Source organism: Bos mutus, chromosome 19, assembly GCF_027580195.1.
Source record: "Bos mutus isolate GX-2022 chromosome 19, NWIPB_WYAK_1.1, whole genome shotgun sequence".
NCBI classification, from domain to species: Eukaryota; Metazoa; Chordata; class Mammalia; order Artiodactyla; family Bovidae; genus Bos; species Bos mutus.
In genome coordinates this window covers 55,120,377-55,138,911 of record NC_091635.1, presented here as the reverse complement: position 1 = coordinate 55,138,911, position 18,535 = coordinate 55,120,377, and the positions used below count along the sequence as shown (strand labels likewise).

At 39.7% G+C, this 18,535-nt stretch overlaps 1 protein-coding gene across 7 annotated transcripts in view; it reads left to right on the top strand.

The window, feature by feature from the left end:
* The window catches only part of ANKFN1 (ankyrin repeat and fibronectin type III domain containing 1), a 444,226-nt gene that overhangs the window by 116,695 nt on the left and 308,996 nt on the right, over positions 1–18,535 (top strand). For all 7 annotated transcript variants that reach the window (XM_070357280.1, XM_070357278.1, XM_070357282.1 and 4 more), the window contains one exon: positions 8,745–8,785. In XM_070357280.1, coding sequence (XP_070213381.1) covers positions 8,745–8,785 — 41 coding nt within the window. The remainder of the gene's footprint in view (positions 1–8,744; positions 8,786–18,535) is intronic.

Below are 18,535 nucleotides of genomic sequence, written 5' to 3'. Positions count from 1 at the left end.
CATGTATGGATATGAGAGTTGGACAATAAAGAAGGCTGAGTGCCAAAGAATGAATGCTTTTGAACCATGGTGTTGGAGAAGACTCTTGAAAGTCCCTTGGACTGCAAGGAGATCAAACCTGTCAGTCCTAAAGGAAATCAATTCTGAATATTCATTGGAAGGACTGATGGTAAAGCTGAAGTTCCAATACTTTGGCCACCTGATTCAAAGAGCTGACTCATTAGAAAAGACTCTGATGCTAGGAAAGATTGAAGGCAGGAGGAGAAGGGGGCAACAGAAGATGAGATAGTTGGCTGGCACCACCAACTCAAGGGACATGAGTTTGAGCAAGCTCCAGGAGATGGTGAAGGACAGGGAAGCCTGGCGCGCTACAGTCCATGGGGTCAGAAAGAGTTGGACAAGACTGAGTGACTGAACAACAATGAATGAGACAGTATGCCAGTTATTTTGGGAAAGGGATGGGGATTTCCAGGAACTGGGCCACTGCTCACTTTTTAACCTTCATGGTCAGTCTTGGAATTGTCATGGCACCTGTGTGTGTAATTTAGCTTGCTGGTATGTTACAATAAGCATATTCTGAGGCTCAAGGTCTAATGGAAATTGAATCATCTGCCGTCTTGGACCTATTTGGTTCTAATCAGTTTATGTCATGTCCTTGGCCTATGTCATTCTTTCAAAGGTTATGCCTTCCCTCCTGTTTCACTCCCATATTCCTTTTCTAAGTTATTCCCCACCCAGTCCCCCAGAAATCACCTAATGTCAACTCACCCCACAGCCAATCTGCTGCCTGGTTCTGCCTACTCTCTTCAGCCCCTTATCTACTTACCTACCTATTGTCAATGTATCTAATTAATCTCTTTGATTTCTCTAACCTTTCTACTATCCACCCATCTTTCTCTACTTCGGTCCCTCAACACTGTCATCTGGGTTAGTTTAATAACTTCTTCTGACTATGCTTCCTTTCTCCAGGCTGACCTAGCTGCAATCCACAGCTATGCTGCGACCAAGATATTTTTGACAAAACAAATACATTTATTGTTGTTGCTGTTCAGTAGCCAAGTTGTGTCCAACTCTTTGCAACCCCATGGACTATGCACATTAGGCTTCCCTTTTCCTAACTGTCTCACAGAGCTTGCTCAGACTTATGCCCAATGAGTCAGTGATGCCATCCAGCCACCTCATCCTCTGTCACCACCTTCTCCTCCTGCCCTCAATCTTTCCCAGAATCAGAGTCTTTTCCAGTGAGTCAAGTCTTATCCAGTAGTCAAAGTATTGGAGCTTCAGCATCAGTCCATCCAATGAACATCCAGGACTGATCTCCTTTAGGCTGGACTGATTGGATCTCCTTGCAGTCCAAGGCACTCTCAAGAGTCTTCTCCAACACCACAGTTCAAAAGCATCAATTCTTTGGCACTCAGCCTTCTTTATAATCCAAATCTCACATCTGTACATGACTACTGGAAAAACCATAGCCTTGACCTTTGTCAAGCCTGGACCTTTGTTGGCAAAGTGATGTCTTTGTGGTTTTTTTTTTTTTGGGGTGGGGGGGAATTTTGTTATATAGCATTATTTTTGTTTTGTTTTGGTTTTTGTTTTTATTTTATTTATTTATTTTTTAATTTTATTTTATTTTTAACTTTACATAATGGTATTAGTTTTGCCAAATATCAAAATGAATCCACCACAGGTACATGTATACCTGTGATGTCTCTGTTTTTTAATACTCTGTCTAGGTTTGTCATAGCTTTTCTCCGAAGGAGCAAGTGTCTTTTAATTGTGTGGCTGCAGTCAATATCTGCAGTGATTTTTGAGCCCAAGAATCCATTCATATCTCTCCCCTATTTTAGAAACCTTCAAATAAGCTTCTTGGCTTTCTGTTCAAGAAGGCTTTCAGTCCTTTACCAGGAAGGAATGCTCTAATTAACTCTTGCTTATCTCTGTCCCCACCTCTGGCCACTTTTTCCTGTGGAATTTTTTGGTATAACTGTTTTGAGCTACTCAGGGTTCCCTCAGCTCCTGTCCTGTCTCTGGGCCTGTGCACATGCTGTCCTGCTGAGACTTCCCTAACGTGTTTTGCTCATCTTGAAATCTCAGCTCTGCTATTACTGCTCTGGGGAGCTCTCTGCATCACTTTGGCCACTGTCCCCCCACATACCCTTCAAAATGCTTGGCAAGAAGTCCATGCTTGTTCTTTGGACATGTAAATTTGGGACATTACTTCTCTTTGAAATTTATAATAAATATTAAAGTATTAAAAGGCCTGAGATTGCTGTAGAAAGACCTATTTCAATATCTTTAACCCAGCATTTCCCAAACTTACTTGAACATTTAACTTCTTTTCACAAATCCATCATCACCATTCTTTGGAAAAGTGTGGCTTAATCTGGTTTAGGAAGAACCTCCTTCTCTGATAATACCCCACATGTAGCAGTATCACAGTACTTACCATGTATGTCACTGTAATTGTAAAGTCATTTTTCTAGAACACCTTTCATGTAAATACCTTGGTGATTATATAATCACCACACTTTTGCCAATGTTAGATGTTCAATACCTGGGACACATTTTAAGTATCTGGTATATGTTAATAAACACATTATTGACCAAAAGGACCATCTACTTTATTGCTATTGACAATTAATGTATACTATTTGAATAGGGTGTGCAATGAAATTGTTTGGCCAGAATATCCCCATATCCAGCATGGAATATAATTCATAATATTATTGACATGTTTTCTGAGAATGACATGCTTATAAAGATTTCTTAGTGCCCTTATCTTTAAGATGAGACTCTACCTTGGTCTGTCATGTCAGCTTGGCTTCAAAGACGTTTTTTAATTGTTTTGGGACCCATATTTAGATTTTTTGCTGTTGCTTTGTGTTTTATTTTTGAGAAGACCATGACTAAAGAATACATAAAGTGTATTTAACTTGAAGAGAACACTTAAACTCCACATTTGGCTTGAGGGTCCTGAGAACATGGAGACTGACCCCATACGGTTCAGCTGAGAGGTCTTAGCCTACCAGCTCATCCCCCAGGAAAAGATTCCACCTTCACCTCTCACCACTGGCAGATCTCCCTGCTATTTAGGAGACCCCAAGAGTCTCCCTGCATATGGGCTGAGGACCCCACCTCTCTTATGAGTCAGGAGATCTGGATGTCCAGACGAGTAACAGTGGGAGAGAAAATGTACAAAGCATTAATGGTAACTTAGCAGCTTGAAGGGGGTAAAAACAACATAATCAGAAAATGTAGCTCTCTGTGAGGAACCTTTTAAAAAAAGAAGCCAGAAGAACTCTAAAAGAAAATAATATAAATTTCTAAGGAGACTACAGAAGTTATTACAAAGGAGCAATCTGAGGAAAAGAAAGAGTTCTTGGAACTCAAAAACATTGCTGAAAAAGGAATTAAGTACCTTGAAGCTCAGATGGAAGAATTATCACATACAGAAAAAAAAATCTCAAAGAAATGGAAATTATGAGTGGAAAATGAAAGTTACACATGGAGGATGCATCCTATTGTTGGTAGAGGGTGAATAGATTCAATCTTCTTGAAAACCTCCATTTAATATTAAGCTGCAAAGATCCTGTCAATAAAGTGTTCACAATTCTAAGAACTACCCTAAAGTATAGGCATGTGAGTCTAAAAAAAGAAGTTCAAAATGCTTTCTCATTGCAAGCTTATTGTAGTAGCTAAAAAGCACATGCAAGCTAAATGTTCATCACTATGGGACTGGTTAAATAAATTAGAGCATTACATAAATAAGTTTCTATTTAGTCACTAAAAAAAATGAGGAGATGTATATATACTGACTTGAAATATATGTCCACAAAAACTATTAAAAGATAAAAGCATATTTAACAAAATTACATAGTATGACCTTGTTTTGTTGAAAGAATGTTAATGATATTTGTGTATATGTCTAAAGGTTTATGTATGTATATTTGCTTTCATAAGCATAAAAAACAATTTGGAATAATGCCTTCACATACTATTGACAACTTTACCTCTGGGAAATGAGGCTGAAGTGTTGGACAAGAACATTCACTTCTTTGTATACTTTAGAATAAATCTGGGAGGTTCTGAACACTTTTTCATTTTGGTGCTCTTTCATATTTTCCAAAATTTCTGTAATGAAAATAGCTTATTTAATTAAACTTTTACTGTTTAAAGCTAGAAAGAAATCAAAACACAAGAAGTCACATATAAGTAAACTTGGCAAGGCAATGGAAGGGTTTGCTGAGATCTCAGCAAAGGCAGAGTCAATACTAGGAAAAAAACAACAGTGAAATCCCAATACCATAACAGAAGCTATTTGAAATGTTTATAAAATTCATAAAACACTACAGCAAATAAATAAATGAGCTACTGTTAACAGAATTATTAACAATCATGAAAAGCCAATCAACTATGATTTTTTAAAGACAAGCCCACTTTGGGTTAAATCAAGACCCAAGGTCAGAGAAAAAAGAGATTGAATGTGGCATATTTTATAACCAGTTAAGGAATATTTTTGACTCACATAGAAAGTACAGCTCTTTGTCTGCTGATTCCTCACTTTGTACTCAGTAAAGACAGTCATAAGCACCCTATGTTGGTGCTTAGAATGGGCAAGGTCTCTGCCAAGGGCTTTATATGCGTATTCCTCTGATAAGCACAGCAATCTTAGGAGAGATGTAGGTGCCGCATGTTACAGGAAAGGCATTGAGCTACGTAAAGACTGATGGACACACATGTGATGTCAGAAACTGAACAAGTGTAAGGTTGAATGACTGTTAGAGGTCACACAGGAGGTCAGTGGAGGATCTGACACTGAACTACCAGCCTCTAATACTGTTGTCTCTACCTTCAGTGTGGGAGCTGTGGGCAGAGACCCTCAAACTCTCAAGGGCCCAGCACATGAAGAAGTGAAGAGGATCCACCGTTCACAAATGATAATTTTTACCCAGTAACTGGCGTATTCTACTTGTATGAAACCTGCATTGGTTTTCTTATTTTCCCATGTAACTTAAAAGACTATTGGTTCCCAGCATTCCTGGGATTAAGTGAGATAAAGAACAAGTATTCTAGTGTGTGTGTGTGTGTGTGTGTGTGTACACGCACGCTCTGTCCCTCAGTCATGTCTGAATCTTTGCTTCTCCATTGACTGTAGCCCACAAGGCTCCCCTGTCCAGGGGAATTTTCCAGGCAAGAATACTGGTGTGGATTGCCATTTCCTTATCCAGGGGATCTTCACAACCCAGGGATTGAACCCATATCTCTTACATCTTCTGCACTGGCAGGCAAATTCTTTACCACTGCGCCATGTGGGAAGGCCCTATTCCTACCATGCCAATAAGTAAATACTTTAAATTAACATAAAATAGAATTAGTTCTATATTCAGAATAAGAAAGTGGTAGCCACTTCATCTCAAAATTTATAATCTTGGACTAGCAGGAAGTAACATTGTATATTACCGAGAGGAATAGGTATACTGATTTGACTCCATGTGTGATATTACTCAAACAATGACATTGGCACTGATGAATTTTTTTGCTGTCATAAAATTTTAAACAGCAGACAACTCAAGTCAAATATTTCAATCAGCATAAGCATTCATTTTCTTAAAAAGTGTCAATCATAAGTTACAGATCATAACCAGATGGTATCAGCCACAAAAAGCAGACTGGGAGAAGTTGAGAGAGATAGGTGATGCAGAGAATCCTTTGGTTGGACACCTTGGCCTAGAGCTCCAGGGCTGTCAGTTGACAGATCTCAGTAATCACCAGAGCATAGGAGACTGGATTTCTAACAAGGAGACCAGAGATGGTATCCAAGTGCTTTGGACAAGGCCCATGCCTGTGGACCTGGCGATTGAATCAGACCCAAGCACTACCATGAGCTGAGGATGGTAGATTGCTGTCCTTGCACATCTTATGAGCGTGGCTCCTGTGCTGGGTACAGGCAGAGACACGTTGTGTGTTGTGTCTCCCCAAGGCGGGAGCAAAGGTTCAACTTCCATAACTAAGGTAATCCAGGATTGATATCAGAAGAGCCCATCCGTGACCCCCTGAAGATTCCCATGGGGTGCAAGGACGGACTCTGCTGAGATGCATACAGGGTAAGGCAAATGGTGGCCTGGTCTCCTGATTCTCAAAGGAGCCAGTTCCTCCTGCCCAGCGCCTGTGCCCTTGATGATGTCCCTTCCCCTGGTGTGCTCTGCTCTCCGCATTTGCTCTCTTAACTCCTACCCTGTGGCCACAATAGCACCTCTTGTAGGCATGCTGACTCATCACACTAGCAGTGTTAGCTGTTATCATTAATATGGACTTTTCATCAGATATTATCCTAACACTTCCCCAATTAGAATTCCCTGATTTCTCTTTCTAGATTGAATCCTCAAAGACCACCTTCCCACCTCACTGAGCACCTTGTAATTTTGCACTGTATCACCTCATGATCTTTCCAAGTGTTTAGTTATCTCTTCAATCACACATTATCATGAGGGCAGGGAATGTATGATTAGTGCCCACCACAGAGTCCTTCACATACGAGGCACTGAAGGAACATTTAGCAAATGAGCTAATCATTAAAGTGAAGGGCTCTCTTTCTCCTTTAAGAACTCAGGTTTTCTTTTTCAAATGTGGAAGTAAGCTTAGAAAAGCAAAGGCAAGTTTTTATGGTTTTTAATGGTCTGTAAAACCTCACCACCACAATGTTCTTAATGGTTTTATTTATTTTGTACCCCAAGAAAAACGATTGGTCCTACCGCATTAGGTAGCTACATAAGTTAGTCTCAAGGATGGTTTTGAATAGTTTTCAAAGTAATCAATGATATTTCTGTGAAATTGTTGCCCAAATGAAGAGCTATTATCCAGTGAATCGGTGAAGTAAGGGACAGTTTTCTTTACTGATACTTTCAAAGCTAAAGAAGAAGCTGTTATGTGAGGCAGTAGTAAAAACTTTTCTCAGTAGGTGAGAACATTCTAAGTCTGTTTCCTAGCAACAATTTCCTCAAAGGAACTGAAGAGCTCAAAATTTCAGAGGAATCCTCGATACACTTTTTGTTTGAGGGACAAGAGCTGGGTGGCAGGGGAGTGAGGGGAATGTATGTAGGGGGCAGGGCAAGTGATCCTAATTCCTTCAAGTTAGTGATACATGTGACATTTTTCTGAATCTCACCATAGGGTCCATCTAAAAAATTCAACTCAATAAAAATGCATCATGCACCTGCCTTACGTAAAAGCTCTGAAAGAAGAATATCCTTGTTTTGTTTTGTTTTTTCCTGGGCCCGGCCATTCAATAATTTAGTACATTGTCAATCTAGGAACCCCAACCCCAATCATCTCTATGATTATAAACAAGGAATTAGGTGGCTTACTAAAATACTTAGGGATTTTCCAATGTGGATTTGGATCTAATTCAAATTATTAACATTCTCAGCAGTTGGAAAAAATGAAGATTCGAGGGAGGCCATCTGGGAGAGAAATTTGGGAAAATGGTAGTTTTGACTGCCAAGAGTGGAGACATTCCCACCCAAGCAAAATGGTCTCTGTAGCTACCTTCCTAGCTCCAATTCCATGAACTTGTTAGTTTTCCAAGTTGGCCTTCTGATAGTAATAATAACAATAACAGTAACAATACCAGGTAGCACTCTCTTCAGTATGGGCCAGCCTTATATTACTACCTGACATGTATTATCTTATTTAACCATTACATCAGTTCTTTGAAATAGCCACTATTTTTATTTCTCTCCATCCCAAAGCATTGAATCAATTTGCCAAAGTCACGCTATTACTAAAAATGGCAGAGGCTGGAAAAATATTGCTCACCGAGGTGACTCATCTGACTCATCCAGATCCTTGTGGGTGGCGTGACGAGTGACATGATCTTTTTGTCAGGCTGAGGACATTGTGACTTGACTGCTCAGGCTGGGAGATGACTGGGATCATTTGAACCTCACAACCCAAACACTTCACATCAATCATGGTGACTTACCTGCCATTCTCAATAAACCTACCACCCTGAAAAATACCCTTTTGGATATAGCCACAATGGATTTTTTAAAAATGGATTTGGAAGCGAATTGTCTGGTGGGCTGCCACCTTGAACAAATTGCCGGCACACCCAGCAGACTCCCTCCAAGCATGGGCACAGTCTAATTGTCCCTCTTTTTTCACTGCTGTCTTGAACGAAGAGAAACTTGGCATTTATTTCAACCTCCCCCTGCCCCCAGAAGACTTGGAAAAGTTTTCTTGGAAAAGAAAACTTGTCCACTTATCCCAATAAGCATGAATTGAGAAAATTGTAATTTTCAGGAGGAGTCTCAGTTAATGGAACAAAAGGTCGGACCTGGGCCTTCTAGAACAGGGTATGCAGTGAGTACGAACCAGGAGCAAGAGGGTGATGAACTGAGCCAGCAGCCTGTGCAACCAGACTCCATATCTCCTCTCACCAGGATCAGACCTGGGAGACAAGTGAGCATCAAGGGATCTCAAAATTGGAGGATGCTCCGGACAGGGAGCTGAGCGTGCAGTGAGGCATCACCATTGACTCACGTGCTTTCTTTGTGGACTGCAGGTCCCTGTGCCTCCAAGAAGAGTTTCCCAAGAAAAAATGGTTTCATCTCTAAGCTTCTCATTTTTTCAAACGAGAAAACATATTCGAAGGCTGCACCTTTGGAGGCAATTCAATGCCCTCTTCACTTGTAATTGGTCACTCTGCATTTTTTTTAACACAGTTTTTTCTCTCTTTGTTTCAGAGGCTACCACTTAAAGACAGGCATTTCACTTGCAGTAAAATGTAAGTACATTTCCTCCTTGAAATGTATCTCCTTCTAGCTCTAATTCCTAAAAGCTCCTAATCTTTAAGGCTCCCATCCCACATTGCTGAATTTTTCAAGTCTGGCTCAACAAATGCAGTTTAAATCTAATATTTCACACTCTTGATTTGTGTAATGTTGTGGAACATTTTATAAACCATTTAGGAAGCAGATTGAACCTGGCTGTGGTTGTGAGCAGGTTACCTCTAAAAGAAGGCTAGAAAAAAAGTAAGGAGGAAAGAATTAGACAGCATTCTTTTAGACATTATGAGAGTGTGACAGCATGCTTTTGAATATTCAAGTTCTCTCGCAAATGGCTGACTACTCTTTATTACTCTGTGTCTGGGTGACCCTTGGAGTCACAGATTGTTTTCCGTTTAACAATACTGTAGTTATCTTAATAATTCTTTCCTATGTATGCTGCGTTATAGCCACTCTCTAGACTGGTGTTCTTTCTAGAATGACTCTCTTGAGTATTACATTTCTTTATTCTTGGTACTCTCAGCGTCCCTACCCAAATTACAACCCCTCTCTATTTTAAAAGACAAAATAAAATTATACCAGGTCTGAACTGGCAGTTCTGAGTATTTTAGAGTTTTGCCTTTGAGAATTAGGATGTGACTATTTTTTTCTTTTTTTTAATTAAAATGTATCTAATAATTTTAGCCAGATAATATGAACATTCCATCTGCCTCTGGAATAATTTGATTATGAGAATCTAAGAACAAAGACATCTAATGTTCCTTACCTTGCAACGTATATCACAAATTCTTAAAACAGGAAAGTCCCACCAGTCACACTAGACTCTATTGTGCAAGTTCAAAAAGCAGAGGATAAATGTGGATTCAGTATGAAGACTCTCGATATTCAATAGTAGTTTAAGTGGTAGTGAGTTTCTTGTCACTCTGGATAAGTAAGTAGGAGACCAACAATGCCCAGCTCCTGATTCACACAGAATCTCTACTGGAAGGTCCATCTCAGCAGTCACTGAAGCATTTAATTAGACATCTTGGACCAGAGAGAATCCAGAGGTCTCACTTAAATTTTACATATTATGCATGTTCTAATAGATTCTCTTTGAATCATTCAGACCCTGAGAGCGATGATGTGCTCAGGTGAACTGTAAGAAAAACTTAGGTTTTACTGACTTCCCTGGATGATGTCTTCTGTTTGTTCTCTAGAAGAAATTGATCCCACTGCTATTCCCCAAATATCTAAATGTCAGCACAAGAAACATCACCCTTAAAATCATTTACATTTTATGTCTAAGTATTATGCACTCACTGGAATTTGTAAAATGTCAAGTTCTGTGTTATACTGCTTTGGTATTTATTGCATTATCAAGACACCTTCATGCTATACATGATTTAAGCAGCTTTTCCCAATAGAGTCATTCTAGATTTTATGAGCAATCTTCCTTTTCACGTGCTATCATGAGTATTGTATAAAGGGTAACTTTTGACTGTACTCTCTCCTTTGAACATAGAATGCCATTCAGAAACACCACCTGTGTTTCTTCCCTGAATATTCATATTTGGCAGATCTTTTTCATACAGAGTCTGCTTATTACATTTACACTGCTTTTAAATAATTTAATGTTAAATACTAAAACATGGTTGGTATATGTTCATGGTAAAAATTAAGTGAAGGGCAATTTAAAGCAGCATTTTAAGTCATTATATGCAAATATGCAACTATAAACACATATATTGGAGAAGGAAATGGCAACCCACTCCAGTGTTCTTGCCTGGTGAATCCCAGGGATGGGGAGCCTGATAGACTGCCATCTATGGGGTCACACAGAGTCGGACACGACTGAAGTGACTTAGCAGCAGCAGCAGCAGCAAACACATATATGACTGTTAGCTCAAGATCTCTTGATCAAAATTTCAGTTGAAAACACCTAGATTGAGGGTGGGGGGCGGAAATCTAGTTATGTCACTTTGGGTAATTTATGATCATTTTATTTTTACATTTTTTTCTCAAAGACATACAAAGTGCTTGGTGACCTAGTTTATTAATTCTTAGCAAACTTGCACTAGAATTTTATACCATCTATGTACCTTTCCACATCATCTCAGAGCAACTGGCTCAAAGTTGGTCTGACCTGTGGAGTCATGGAAACGCGTTCAAATCATCAGGCTATTGTGACTGGGGTTCATTTTGGCAGCCAGACTCAATAGGCCCCTCTGGAGTTGGCCTTGTGTCCTAACGATGATTGTATTATACAGTCAATACAAATGGAGAACCACCTAATCAGCACTCCATTCAAACAAGGCTTCCATCCCCAGTGACTGGCAGGAGGCTTTGCAAGTAAAGGTCCTGGGAATGTATATGCGCCAAGTAAAACCCCAGGCCCACTGTGGGGGAGGGAGGGCAGCCTTACGCAAGTCAGGAAGGTGTGCTCACTGCAGCAAAAGGGCAGGTGGTGAACGGAGCTCAGGAGAAAGAACAAGAAGGTGCATGTCTGATTCCCGGATCACTCTCTCAGAAATGGTATGATTTTTGAGAATTTTAGTTAACCTCTCAATTTCTAAGTATCCGTATTATGGCTGGGTGGAGAATGAACAGGGAAAAAAAACATTTTCTTACCTCCGTCTAAGGGTGGTTGTGATAACAGCATAACATTTCAGAAAGATTTTATCATCTAAAAATGCTTTCTATCTTCAAAGGATTCTTATTAATTATCGGAGGCACTTGCTGTTTTTCTGTGGAAGTCCCACGGACTCTGGAAGCAAACTTTAGGTCTTAAAATCAATATTTCACAATAGAAGAAAAAGAACTATATGGAGCCATAACGTACCCCTGGAAAGACTTGTACCCACATATTTTGTTTCTTTTCAATTACACATACTCTTTAGGACCACTGCCTCTGGTGGGAGAACTGTCTTCTGGGTGGTATGGATGAGAAAGTTGCCAAACAAACCTGAATTATCCAGAGGCCTGTAAAATGCACAATTGCTTTTTAAGAGGCCTGGTGATATTGTGTGTTCCTTTCGATTTTTGGCAGTAACGATTTTCTGCAATTTGTGGTTTTGCGATTTTTCTTTACGCAGACAACACTCTGGCTCTCATTCAATGCCCCACTGGTTGGGGGCAAGAGGGGAGGAGAGAAAGAGAGAGAGATTCCCTGGGGCTCTATCCACTCCAGAAAAAGAAGGAAATGTTAATGAAATAAGTCAGAAAGAATGCTTGAGACTCGTGGAAGCTGGTTGGTTAGTAGGGAAGAAGCAACTTTTAATAAATAGCCAAATGTGGTTGGGATTTTATCAGGGGCTTCTCTGGTGGCTCAGAGGTTAAAGCGTCTGCCTCCAATGAGGGAGACCCGGGTTCGATCCCTGGGTCGGGAAGATGCCCTGGAGAAGGAAATGGCAACCCACTCCAGTGTTCTTGCCTGGAGAATCCCATGGATGGAGAAGCCTGGTAGGCTACAGTCCACGGGGTCGCAAAGAGTCTGACACGACTGAGCGACTTCACTCACTCACTCAGTCAGGGGCTTTCATCAGCTACGCAAAGCTGATGAAACTCCTTAACTCCTCTTGACTCTCCACTGGGCTTCGTCTAGATTGCAATATCAATCTATTTTCTTTTCCTATATTTGATAAGCCTAGAACAGTCTCTTCTACCAGGTCCCATCAGTCTTCTGGCCTTGATGGGACTGTCTTTAAATACTCCATCTTTAAGTGTCTGCTTGCCAGTTAGGTTAACTTGGCTTTTGTAAATTACCTGAAGATCCGTGTGCCAGAGTTTTTGCCCTTATCTCTTAGCAGAGGTAGCACATGGATGTAGCTTTTATGTAGATGAGAGAAATTTGTTCTGTTCCTGTTTATCATCTCTGGAAAGGCTTTGCTGACTTGTGTTTGCTTTTTTATGACTGCTAGGCATTGCGACTGAAGCGACTTAGCAGCAGCAGCAGCAGCAGGCATTGTGCTGAAGGATTTAAAGTTGCATCCAGGGTGAACTGTATTTCTTCTCTGTTCACTTCTTTATATCTAAAGAAACCCTGTTCTCCATGGAGTGGAGTAGATATCCCAGGACTTATGCCCACTGTTCCTGGACTTTTGATGCACAAAGGCAATTGCACAGGCCCCTTATTTCTTCTCTTTCTATGACCTAAACATCACTGCTTCTTTTGCTTCTAGGAAGAATAATTATTACTTGTAGATTAATTGTGTAATTTTCACTTATTTGTGTAATATATGGTCTTCCTATATGTTCCCTAGGGAACTGTTTGTATCATTATAAATCATGTGTTTTTAATTTTGGAAGATGCTTTCAACATGATGCTGTTCAACAGCGCCCCCTCCCCAAGCCTCCCTCCTTACAGCACTCTCCAGAGTCTCCAGCCTATGGAATTCCAATCTGTTTTTTTAGTAGCTCAACCCTTTCAGCTTTATTTTGCTAACCTAAGATAACCTTCAGGTGGTTTGTACTAGTTTTGCTTTTGGAGCTGCTCAGAAGTTCACTGCTTCTTCCACAAGACAATGCTCCAAATATTTTGGAATCTGATCCTCTGTACTCCGTGACTCTTCCATGTCCAGGCTAAACATCCTCAATCCCTTCAATCATTCTTCATATGACTTGGTTTAGTTACCCTTTCCATGTGTCCCAGTCACATTTTTCAATGTTCCTCTTAAAATGTTACAGCCCGAACTGAAAAGAATATTGCCAAGGTGGTTGACCACTGCAGAGCACCAAGGGGGAAAAAAAAAGAAAAGCTCTCATTCTGGGCATGTTATTTCTATCACTATGACCTAAGAGCGCATTGCAAATGGCAATAACACTTTAGTCCTGAGATTGATGCTAAAACATCTACTTATGTTACATAGAAGCAGACACGAAAGCAGATTTTTTTCCCCAGTCCTGTACTTGGTTTGAATATGCAAACCTTAAAGCTTATCCTGGTGACAATGATTAGTTTAAGAATATTAGTAGTGGAAACTTTTAGCAGTTTTTTGAATTTGAATTCTTTCAAAATCCTGTGCCAGTTTGGGGACATACTTGATTTGCCTCTTGACTTCATTCAAGAAATGGATTTTTTTTTATTTTATTTTTTAACTTCACAATATTGTATTGGTTTTGCCATATATCAAAATGAATCCGCCACAGGTATACAACAAAAGCAAGTGTCTGGGACTTCAAGCTCCTCAAACATGAAGTCATATTTTATTCATTTGTATCTCCCCTTTAAACAAACAGATGTTCAAGAAATGCTTTTATGAAACCAGTCAATAAAATCAAATAAGACAATTTTCCAACACCTGGACAGAGAACCATCTTCTGATATACATCAATGCCCTTTACAAACCAAAAACAAGAGGAATTTTATGCTACTGTAGTAATGCTTGGTGGTTTTGTAGCATTATAGTGTGGCCCTCAGGGATAAGCTGCCTGGATTCTAATCCCACTAGATTTTGCTACCTGTGTGCTTTGGAGCAAGTATCTCCCCATCTGGGTCTATTTCCTGATTTGTAAAATGATGATATTAAGTTATTTGTATCTGCTTCATTTGTTTGTTGCGATGATTAAGTAAACTAATCAATGTCATCTAAAGAATGTAGAATAGCTGCCAAAAATATAAACATGATAATTAATAGTAGTAATAATAGTCTTGTTTGTTTTGTTGTTGTTCTCAAGACATGCTTGTGCAGCTACCCTATCCTAAGGGGAATCAAAGTAAGTTTGGCATTATTTGTTCATAGTGAACCAATATTGCCTTCAAATAATACCTATATTACCAAAATGCTATGTGATCTAATTATATAGAACTCAACTGCTTCATGCCTATCAGAGTTTAGGTATTCAAAAGAACCACAAGTATCTAAAAAGATGAAAACGATGTAAATTTTACTAAATTCAAAGAGGAATTATGTTATATTCCATAGCAAACTACGCTAAAGATCTTCTTTATCCAAATTCCTCATAGCAGTTTCTCAAAAATCTGACCTCTTTCTCCGTACTGCTTATATAACAGGATCCTAGCCTGTGTTGCTTTTTTTCTCACTTCTGTCTTAATCATGTCCAATTCTGCAGGATTAATAAGCAACTAGTCTATTTTTAGTCTCCAACAATTACATTTCTTGTGTAATTTCAATGTGGTCTTTCCAGCCTATTCCTGGAATATATATATACATATATATATGTATATATAAACATATGTAGATATCATAAATTTTGTTGATGTAATGGATGTATAGCACAAAGTTCACAAATAATAATAATATATGCAATACTCGGTTCAGTTCAGTCCAGTCACTCAGTCGTGCCCAACTCTTTGCGACCCCATGGACTGCACCACGCCAGGCTTCCCTGTCCATCACCAGCTCCTGGAGCTTACTCAAACTCATGTCCATCAGTCGGCAATGCCATCCAATCATCTCATCCTCTGTCGTCCCATTCTCTTCCTGCCTTCAATCTTTCCCAGCATCAAGGACTTTACCAATGAATCAGTTCTTCACATCAGGTGGCCAAAGTATTGGAGCTTCAGCATCAGTTCTTCCAGTGAATATTCAGGACTGATTTCCTTTAGGATTGACTGGTTTGACCTCCTTGCAATCCAAGGACTCTCAAGAGTCTTCTCCAACACCACAATGCAAAAGCGTCAATCGTTCAGTGCTCAGCTTTCTTTACAGTCCAAATCTCACATCCATACATGACCACTGGAAAACCATAGCTTTGCCTAGACAGACCTTTGTTAGCAAAATAATGTCTTTGCTTTTTAATATGCTGTTTAGGTTGTTCATAACTTTTCTTCCAAGGAGCAACCATCTTTTAATTTCATGACTGCAGTTACTATCTGAAGTGATTTTGCAGCCCAAGAAAATAAAGTCTGTCACTATTTCCATCTATTTCCCATAAAGTGATGGGACTGGATGCCATGATCTTAGTTTTCTGAATGTTGAGTTTAAGCCAACTTTTTCATTCTCCACTTTCACTTTCATCAAGAGGCTCTTTGGTTCTTCATTTTCTGCCATAAGGGTGGTGTCATCTGTGTATCTGAGGTTATTGATATTTCTCCTGGCAATCTTGATTCCAGCTTATGTTTCATCCAGCCCAGCATTTCTCATGACGTAGTCTGCATATAAGTTAAATAAACAGGGTGACGATACACAGCCTCGGTGTTCTCCTTTCCCAATTTGGAACCAGTCTATTGTTCCATGTCCAGTTCTAACTGTTGCTTCTTGACCTGCATACAGATTTTTCAGGAGGTGGGTAAGGTGGTCTGGAATTCCCATCTCTTGAAGAATTTTCCAGTTTGTTGTGATCCACACTGTGAAATTCTTTGGCATAGTCAATGAAGCAAAAGTAGATGTTTTTTCTTGAACTCTCTTGCTTTTTTAGATGATGTTGGCAATTTGACCTCTGGTTCCTCTCCCTTTTCTAAATCCACCTTGTACCTCTGGAAGTTCTTGGTTCATGTACTGTTGGAGGCTGGCTTGAGTAACTTTCAGCATTAATTTGCTAGCATGTGAGATGAGTGCAACTGTGAGGTAATTTTAACATTCTTTTGCATTGCCTTTCTTTGGGATTGGAATAAAAACTGACCTTTTTTTAAATTTTGTGGCCACTGCTTAATTTTCCAAATTTGCTGGCATATTGAGTGCAGCACTTTAACAGCATCATATTTTAGGATTTGAAATAGCTCAACTGGAATTTCATCACCTTCACTAGCTTTTTTTGCAGTGATTCTTCCTAAGGCCCACTTGACTTGCATTCCAGGATGTCTGGTCTAGATGAGTGATCACACCATCGTGGTTATCTGGGTCATGAAGATACTTTTTATACAGTTCTTCTGTGTATTCTTGGCACCTCTTCTTAATATCTTCTGCTTCTGTTAGGTCCATACCATTTCTGCCCTTTATTGAGTCCATCTTTGCATGAAATGTTCCCTTGGTATCTCTAATTTTCTTGAAGAGATCTCTAGTCTTTCCCATTCTGTTGTTTTTCTCTATTTCTTTGTTTTTTTTTTTAATTTTATTTTATTTTTAAACTTTACATAATTGTATTAGTTTTGCCAAATATCAAAATGAATCCACCACAGGTATACATGTGTTCCCCATCCTGAACCCTCCTCCCACCTCCCTCCCCATACCATCCCTCTGGGTCGTCCCAGTGCACTAGCCCCAAGCATCCAGTATCGTGCATCAAACCTGGACTATCTCTCCTTGCTATTCTTTGGAACTCTGCATTCGGATGCTTATATCTTTCCTTTTCTTCTTTGATTTAACTTCTCTTCTTTTCTCAGCTATTTGTAAGGCCTCCTCAGACAATTATTTTGCCTTTTTGCATTTCTTTTTCTTGGGAATGGTCTTGATCACTGCCTCCTCTACAGTGTCACGAACCTCCATCCATAGTTCATCAGGCAGATCTTGTCCCTTAAGTCTATTTGTCATTTCCACTGTATAATTATAAGAGATTTGATTTAGGTCATACCTGAATTGCCTAGTGGTTTTCCCTACTTTCGTCAATTTAAGTCTGAATTTGGCAATAAGGATTCCATGGTCTGAGCCACAGTCAGCTCATGTTCTTGTTTTTTCTGACTGCCTAGAGCTTCTCCATCTTTTACTGCAAAGAATATAATCAATCTGATTTCAGTATTGACCATCTGGTGGTGTGTATTCTCTTGTGTTGTTGGAGGAGGGTATTTTCTATGACCAGTGCATTCTCTTGGTATAACTCTATTAGCCTTTGCCCTGCTTCATTCTGTACTCCAAGGCCAAACTTGCCCGTTACTCGAGATATCTCTTGGCTTCATGCTTTTGCATTCCAGTCCCCTATGATGAAAAGGACACTAGAAGGTCTTGTAGTTCATCATAGAAACGTTCAACTTCAGCTTCTTCAGCGTTACTGGTTGGGACATAGGCTTGGGTTACTGTGATAGTGAATGGTTTGCCTTAGAAACGAACAGAAATCATTCTGTCATTTTTGAAATTGCACCCAAGTACTGCATTTTGGACTCTTTTGTTGACCATGAGGGCTACACCATTTCTTCTCAGGGATTCTTGCCTACAGTAATAGATACAATGGTCATCTGAACTAAATTTACCCATTCCAGTCCAATTTAGTTCATTGATTCCTAAAATGTCGATGTTCGCTCTTGCCATCTCCTGTTTGACCACTTCCAATTTACCTTGATTCATGGACCTAACCTTTTAGGTTCCTATGTAACATTGTTCCGTACAGCATCAGACTTTACTTCCATCACCAGTCACGTCCACAACTGGACGTTGTTTTCACTTTGGCTCCATCTCTGCATTCTTTCTGGACTTATTTCTCCACTCTTCTCCTGTAGCATACTGGGCACCTACCGACCTGGGGAGTTCATCTTTCAGTGTCATATTGTTTTGCCTTTTCATACTGTTCGTCCTGTTATTTATTGTAAATTTCATACAACCAATTGATTCTCACACAACACTTTCCATTAATTTTTGCTAAATCTTGTACTTGTAGTCAACCAATGGCTGTAATTGATGAATAAATGTAGTTTACATATAAATGTGGTTGATATTTATATTTATGTTAATGAGTAAGACAGAGAGTCCCCCAGTAGCTCAGCAGGGCTTCCCGGGTGGCTCAGTGGTAAAGAACTCACCTGCCAATTTAAGGAGACACAGGTTGAATCCCTTGGTCAGGAAGATCCCCTGGAGGAGGAAATGGCAGCCCACACCACTATTCTTGCCTGGAGAACCTCATGGACAGAGTGGCTTGTGGGCGATGGTCCATAATCTACA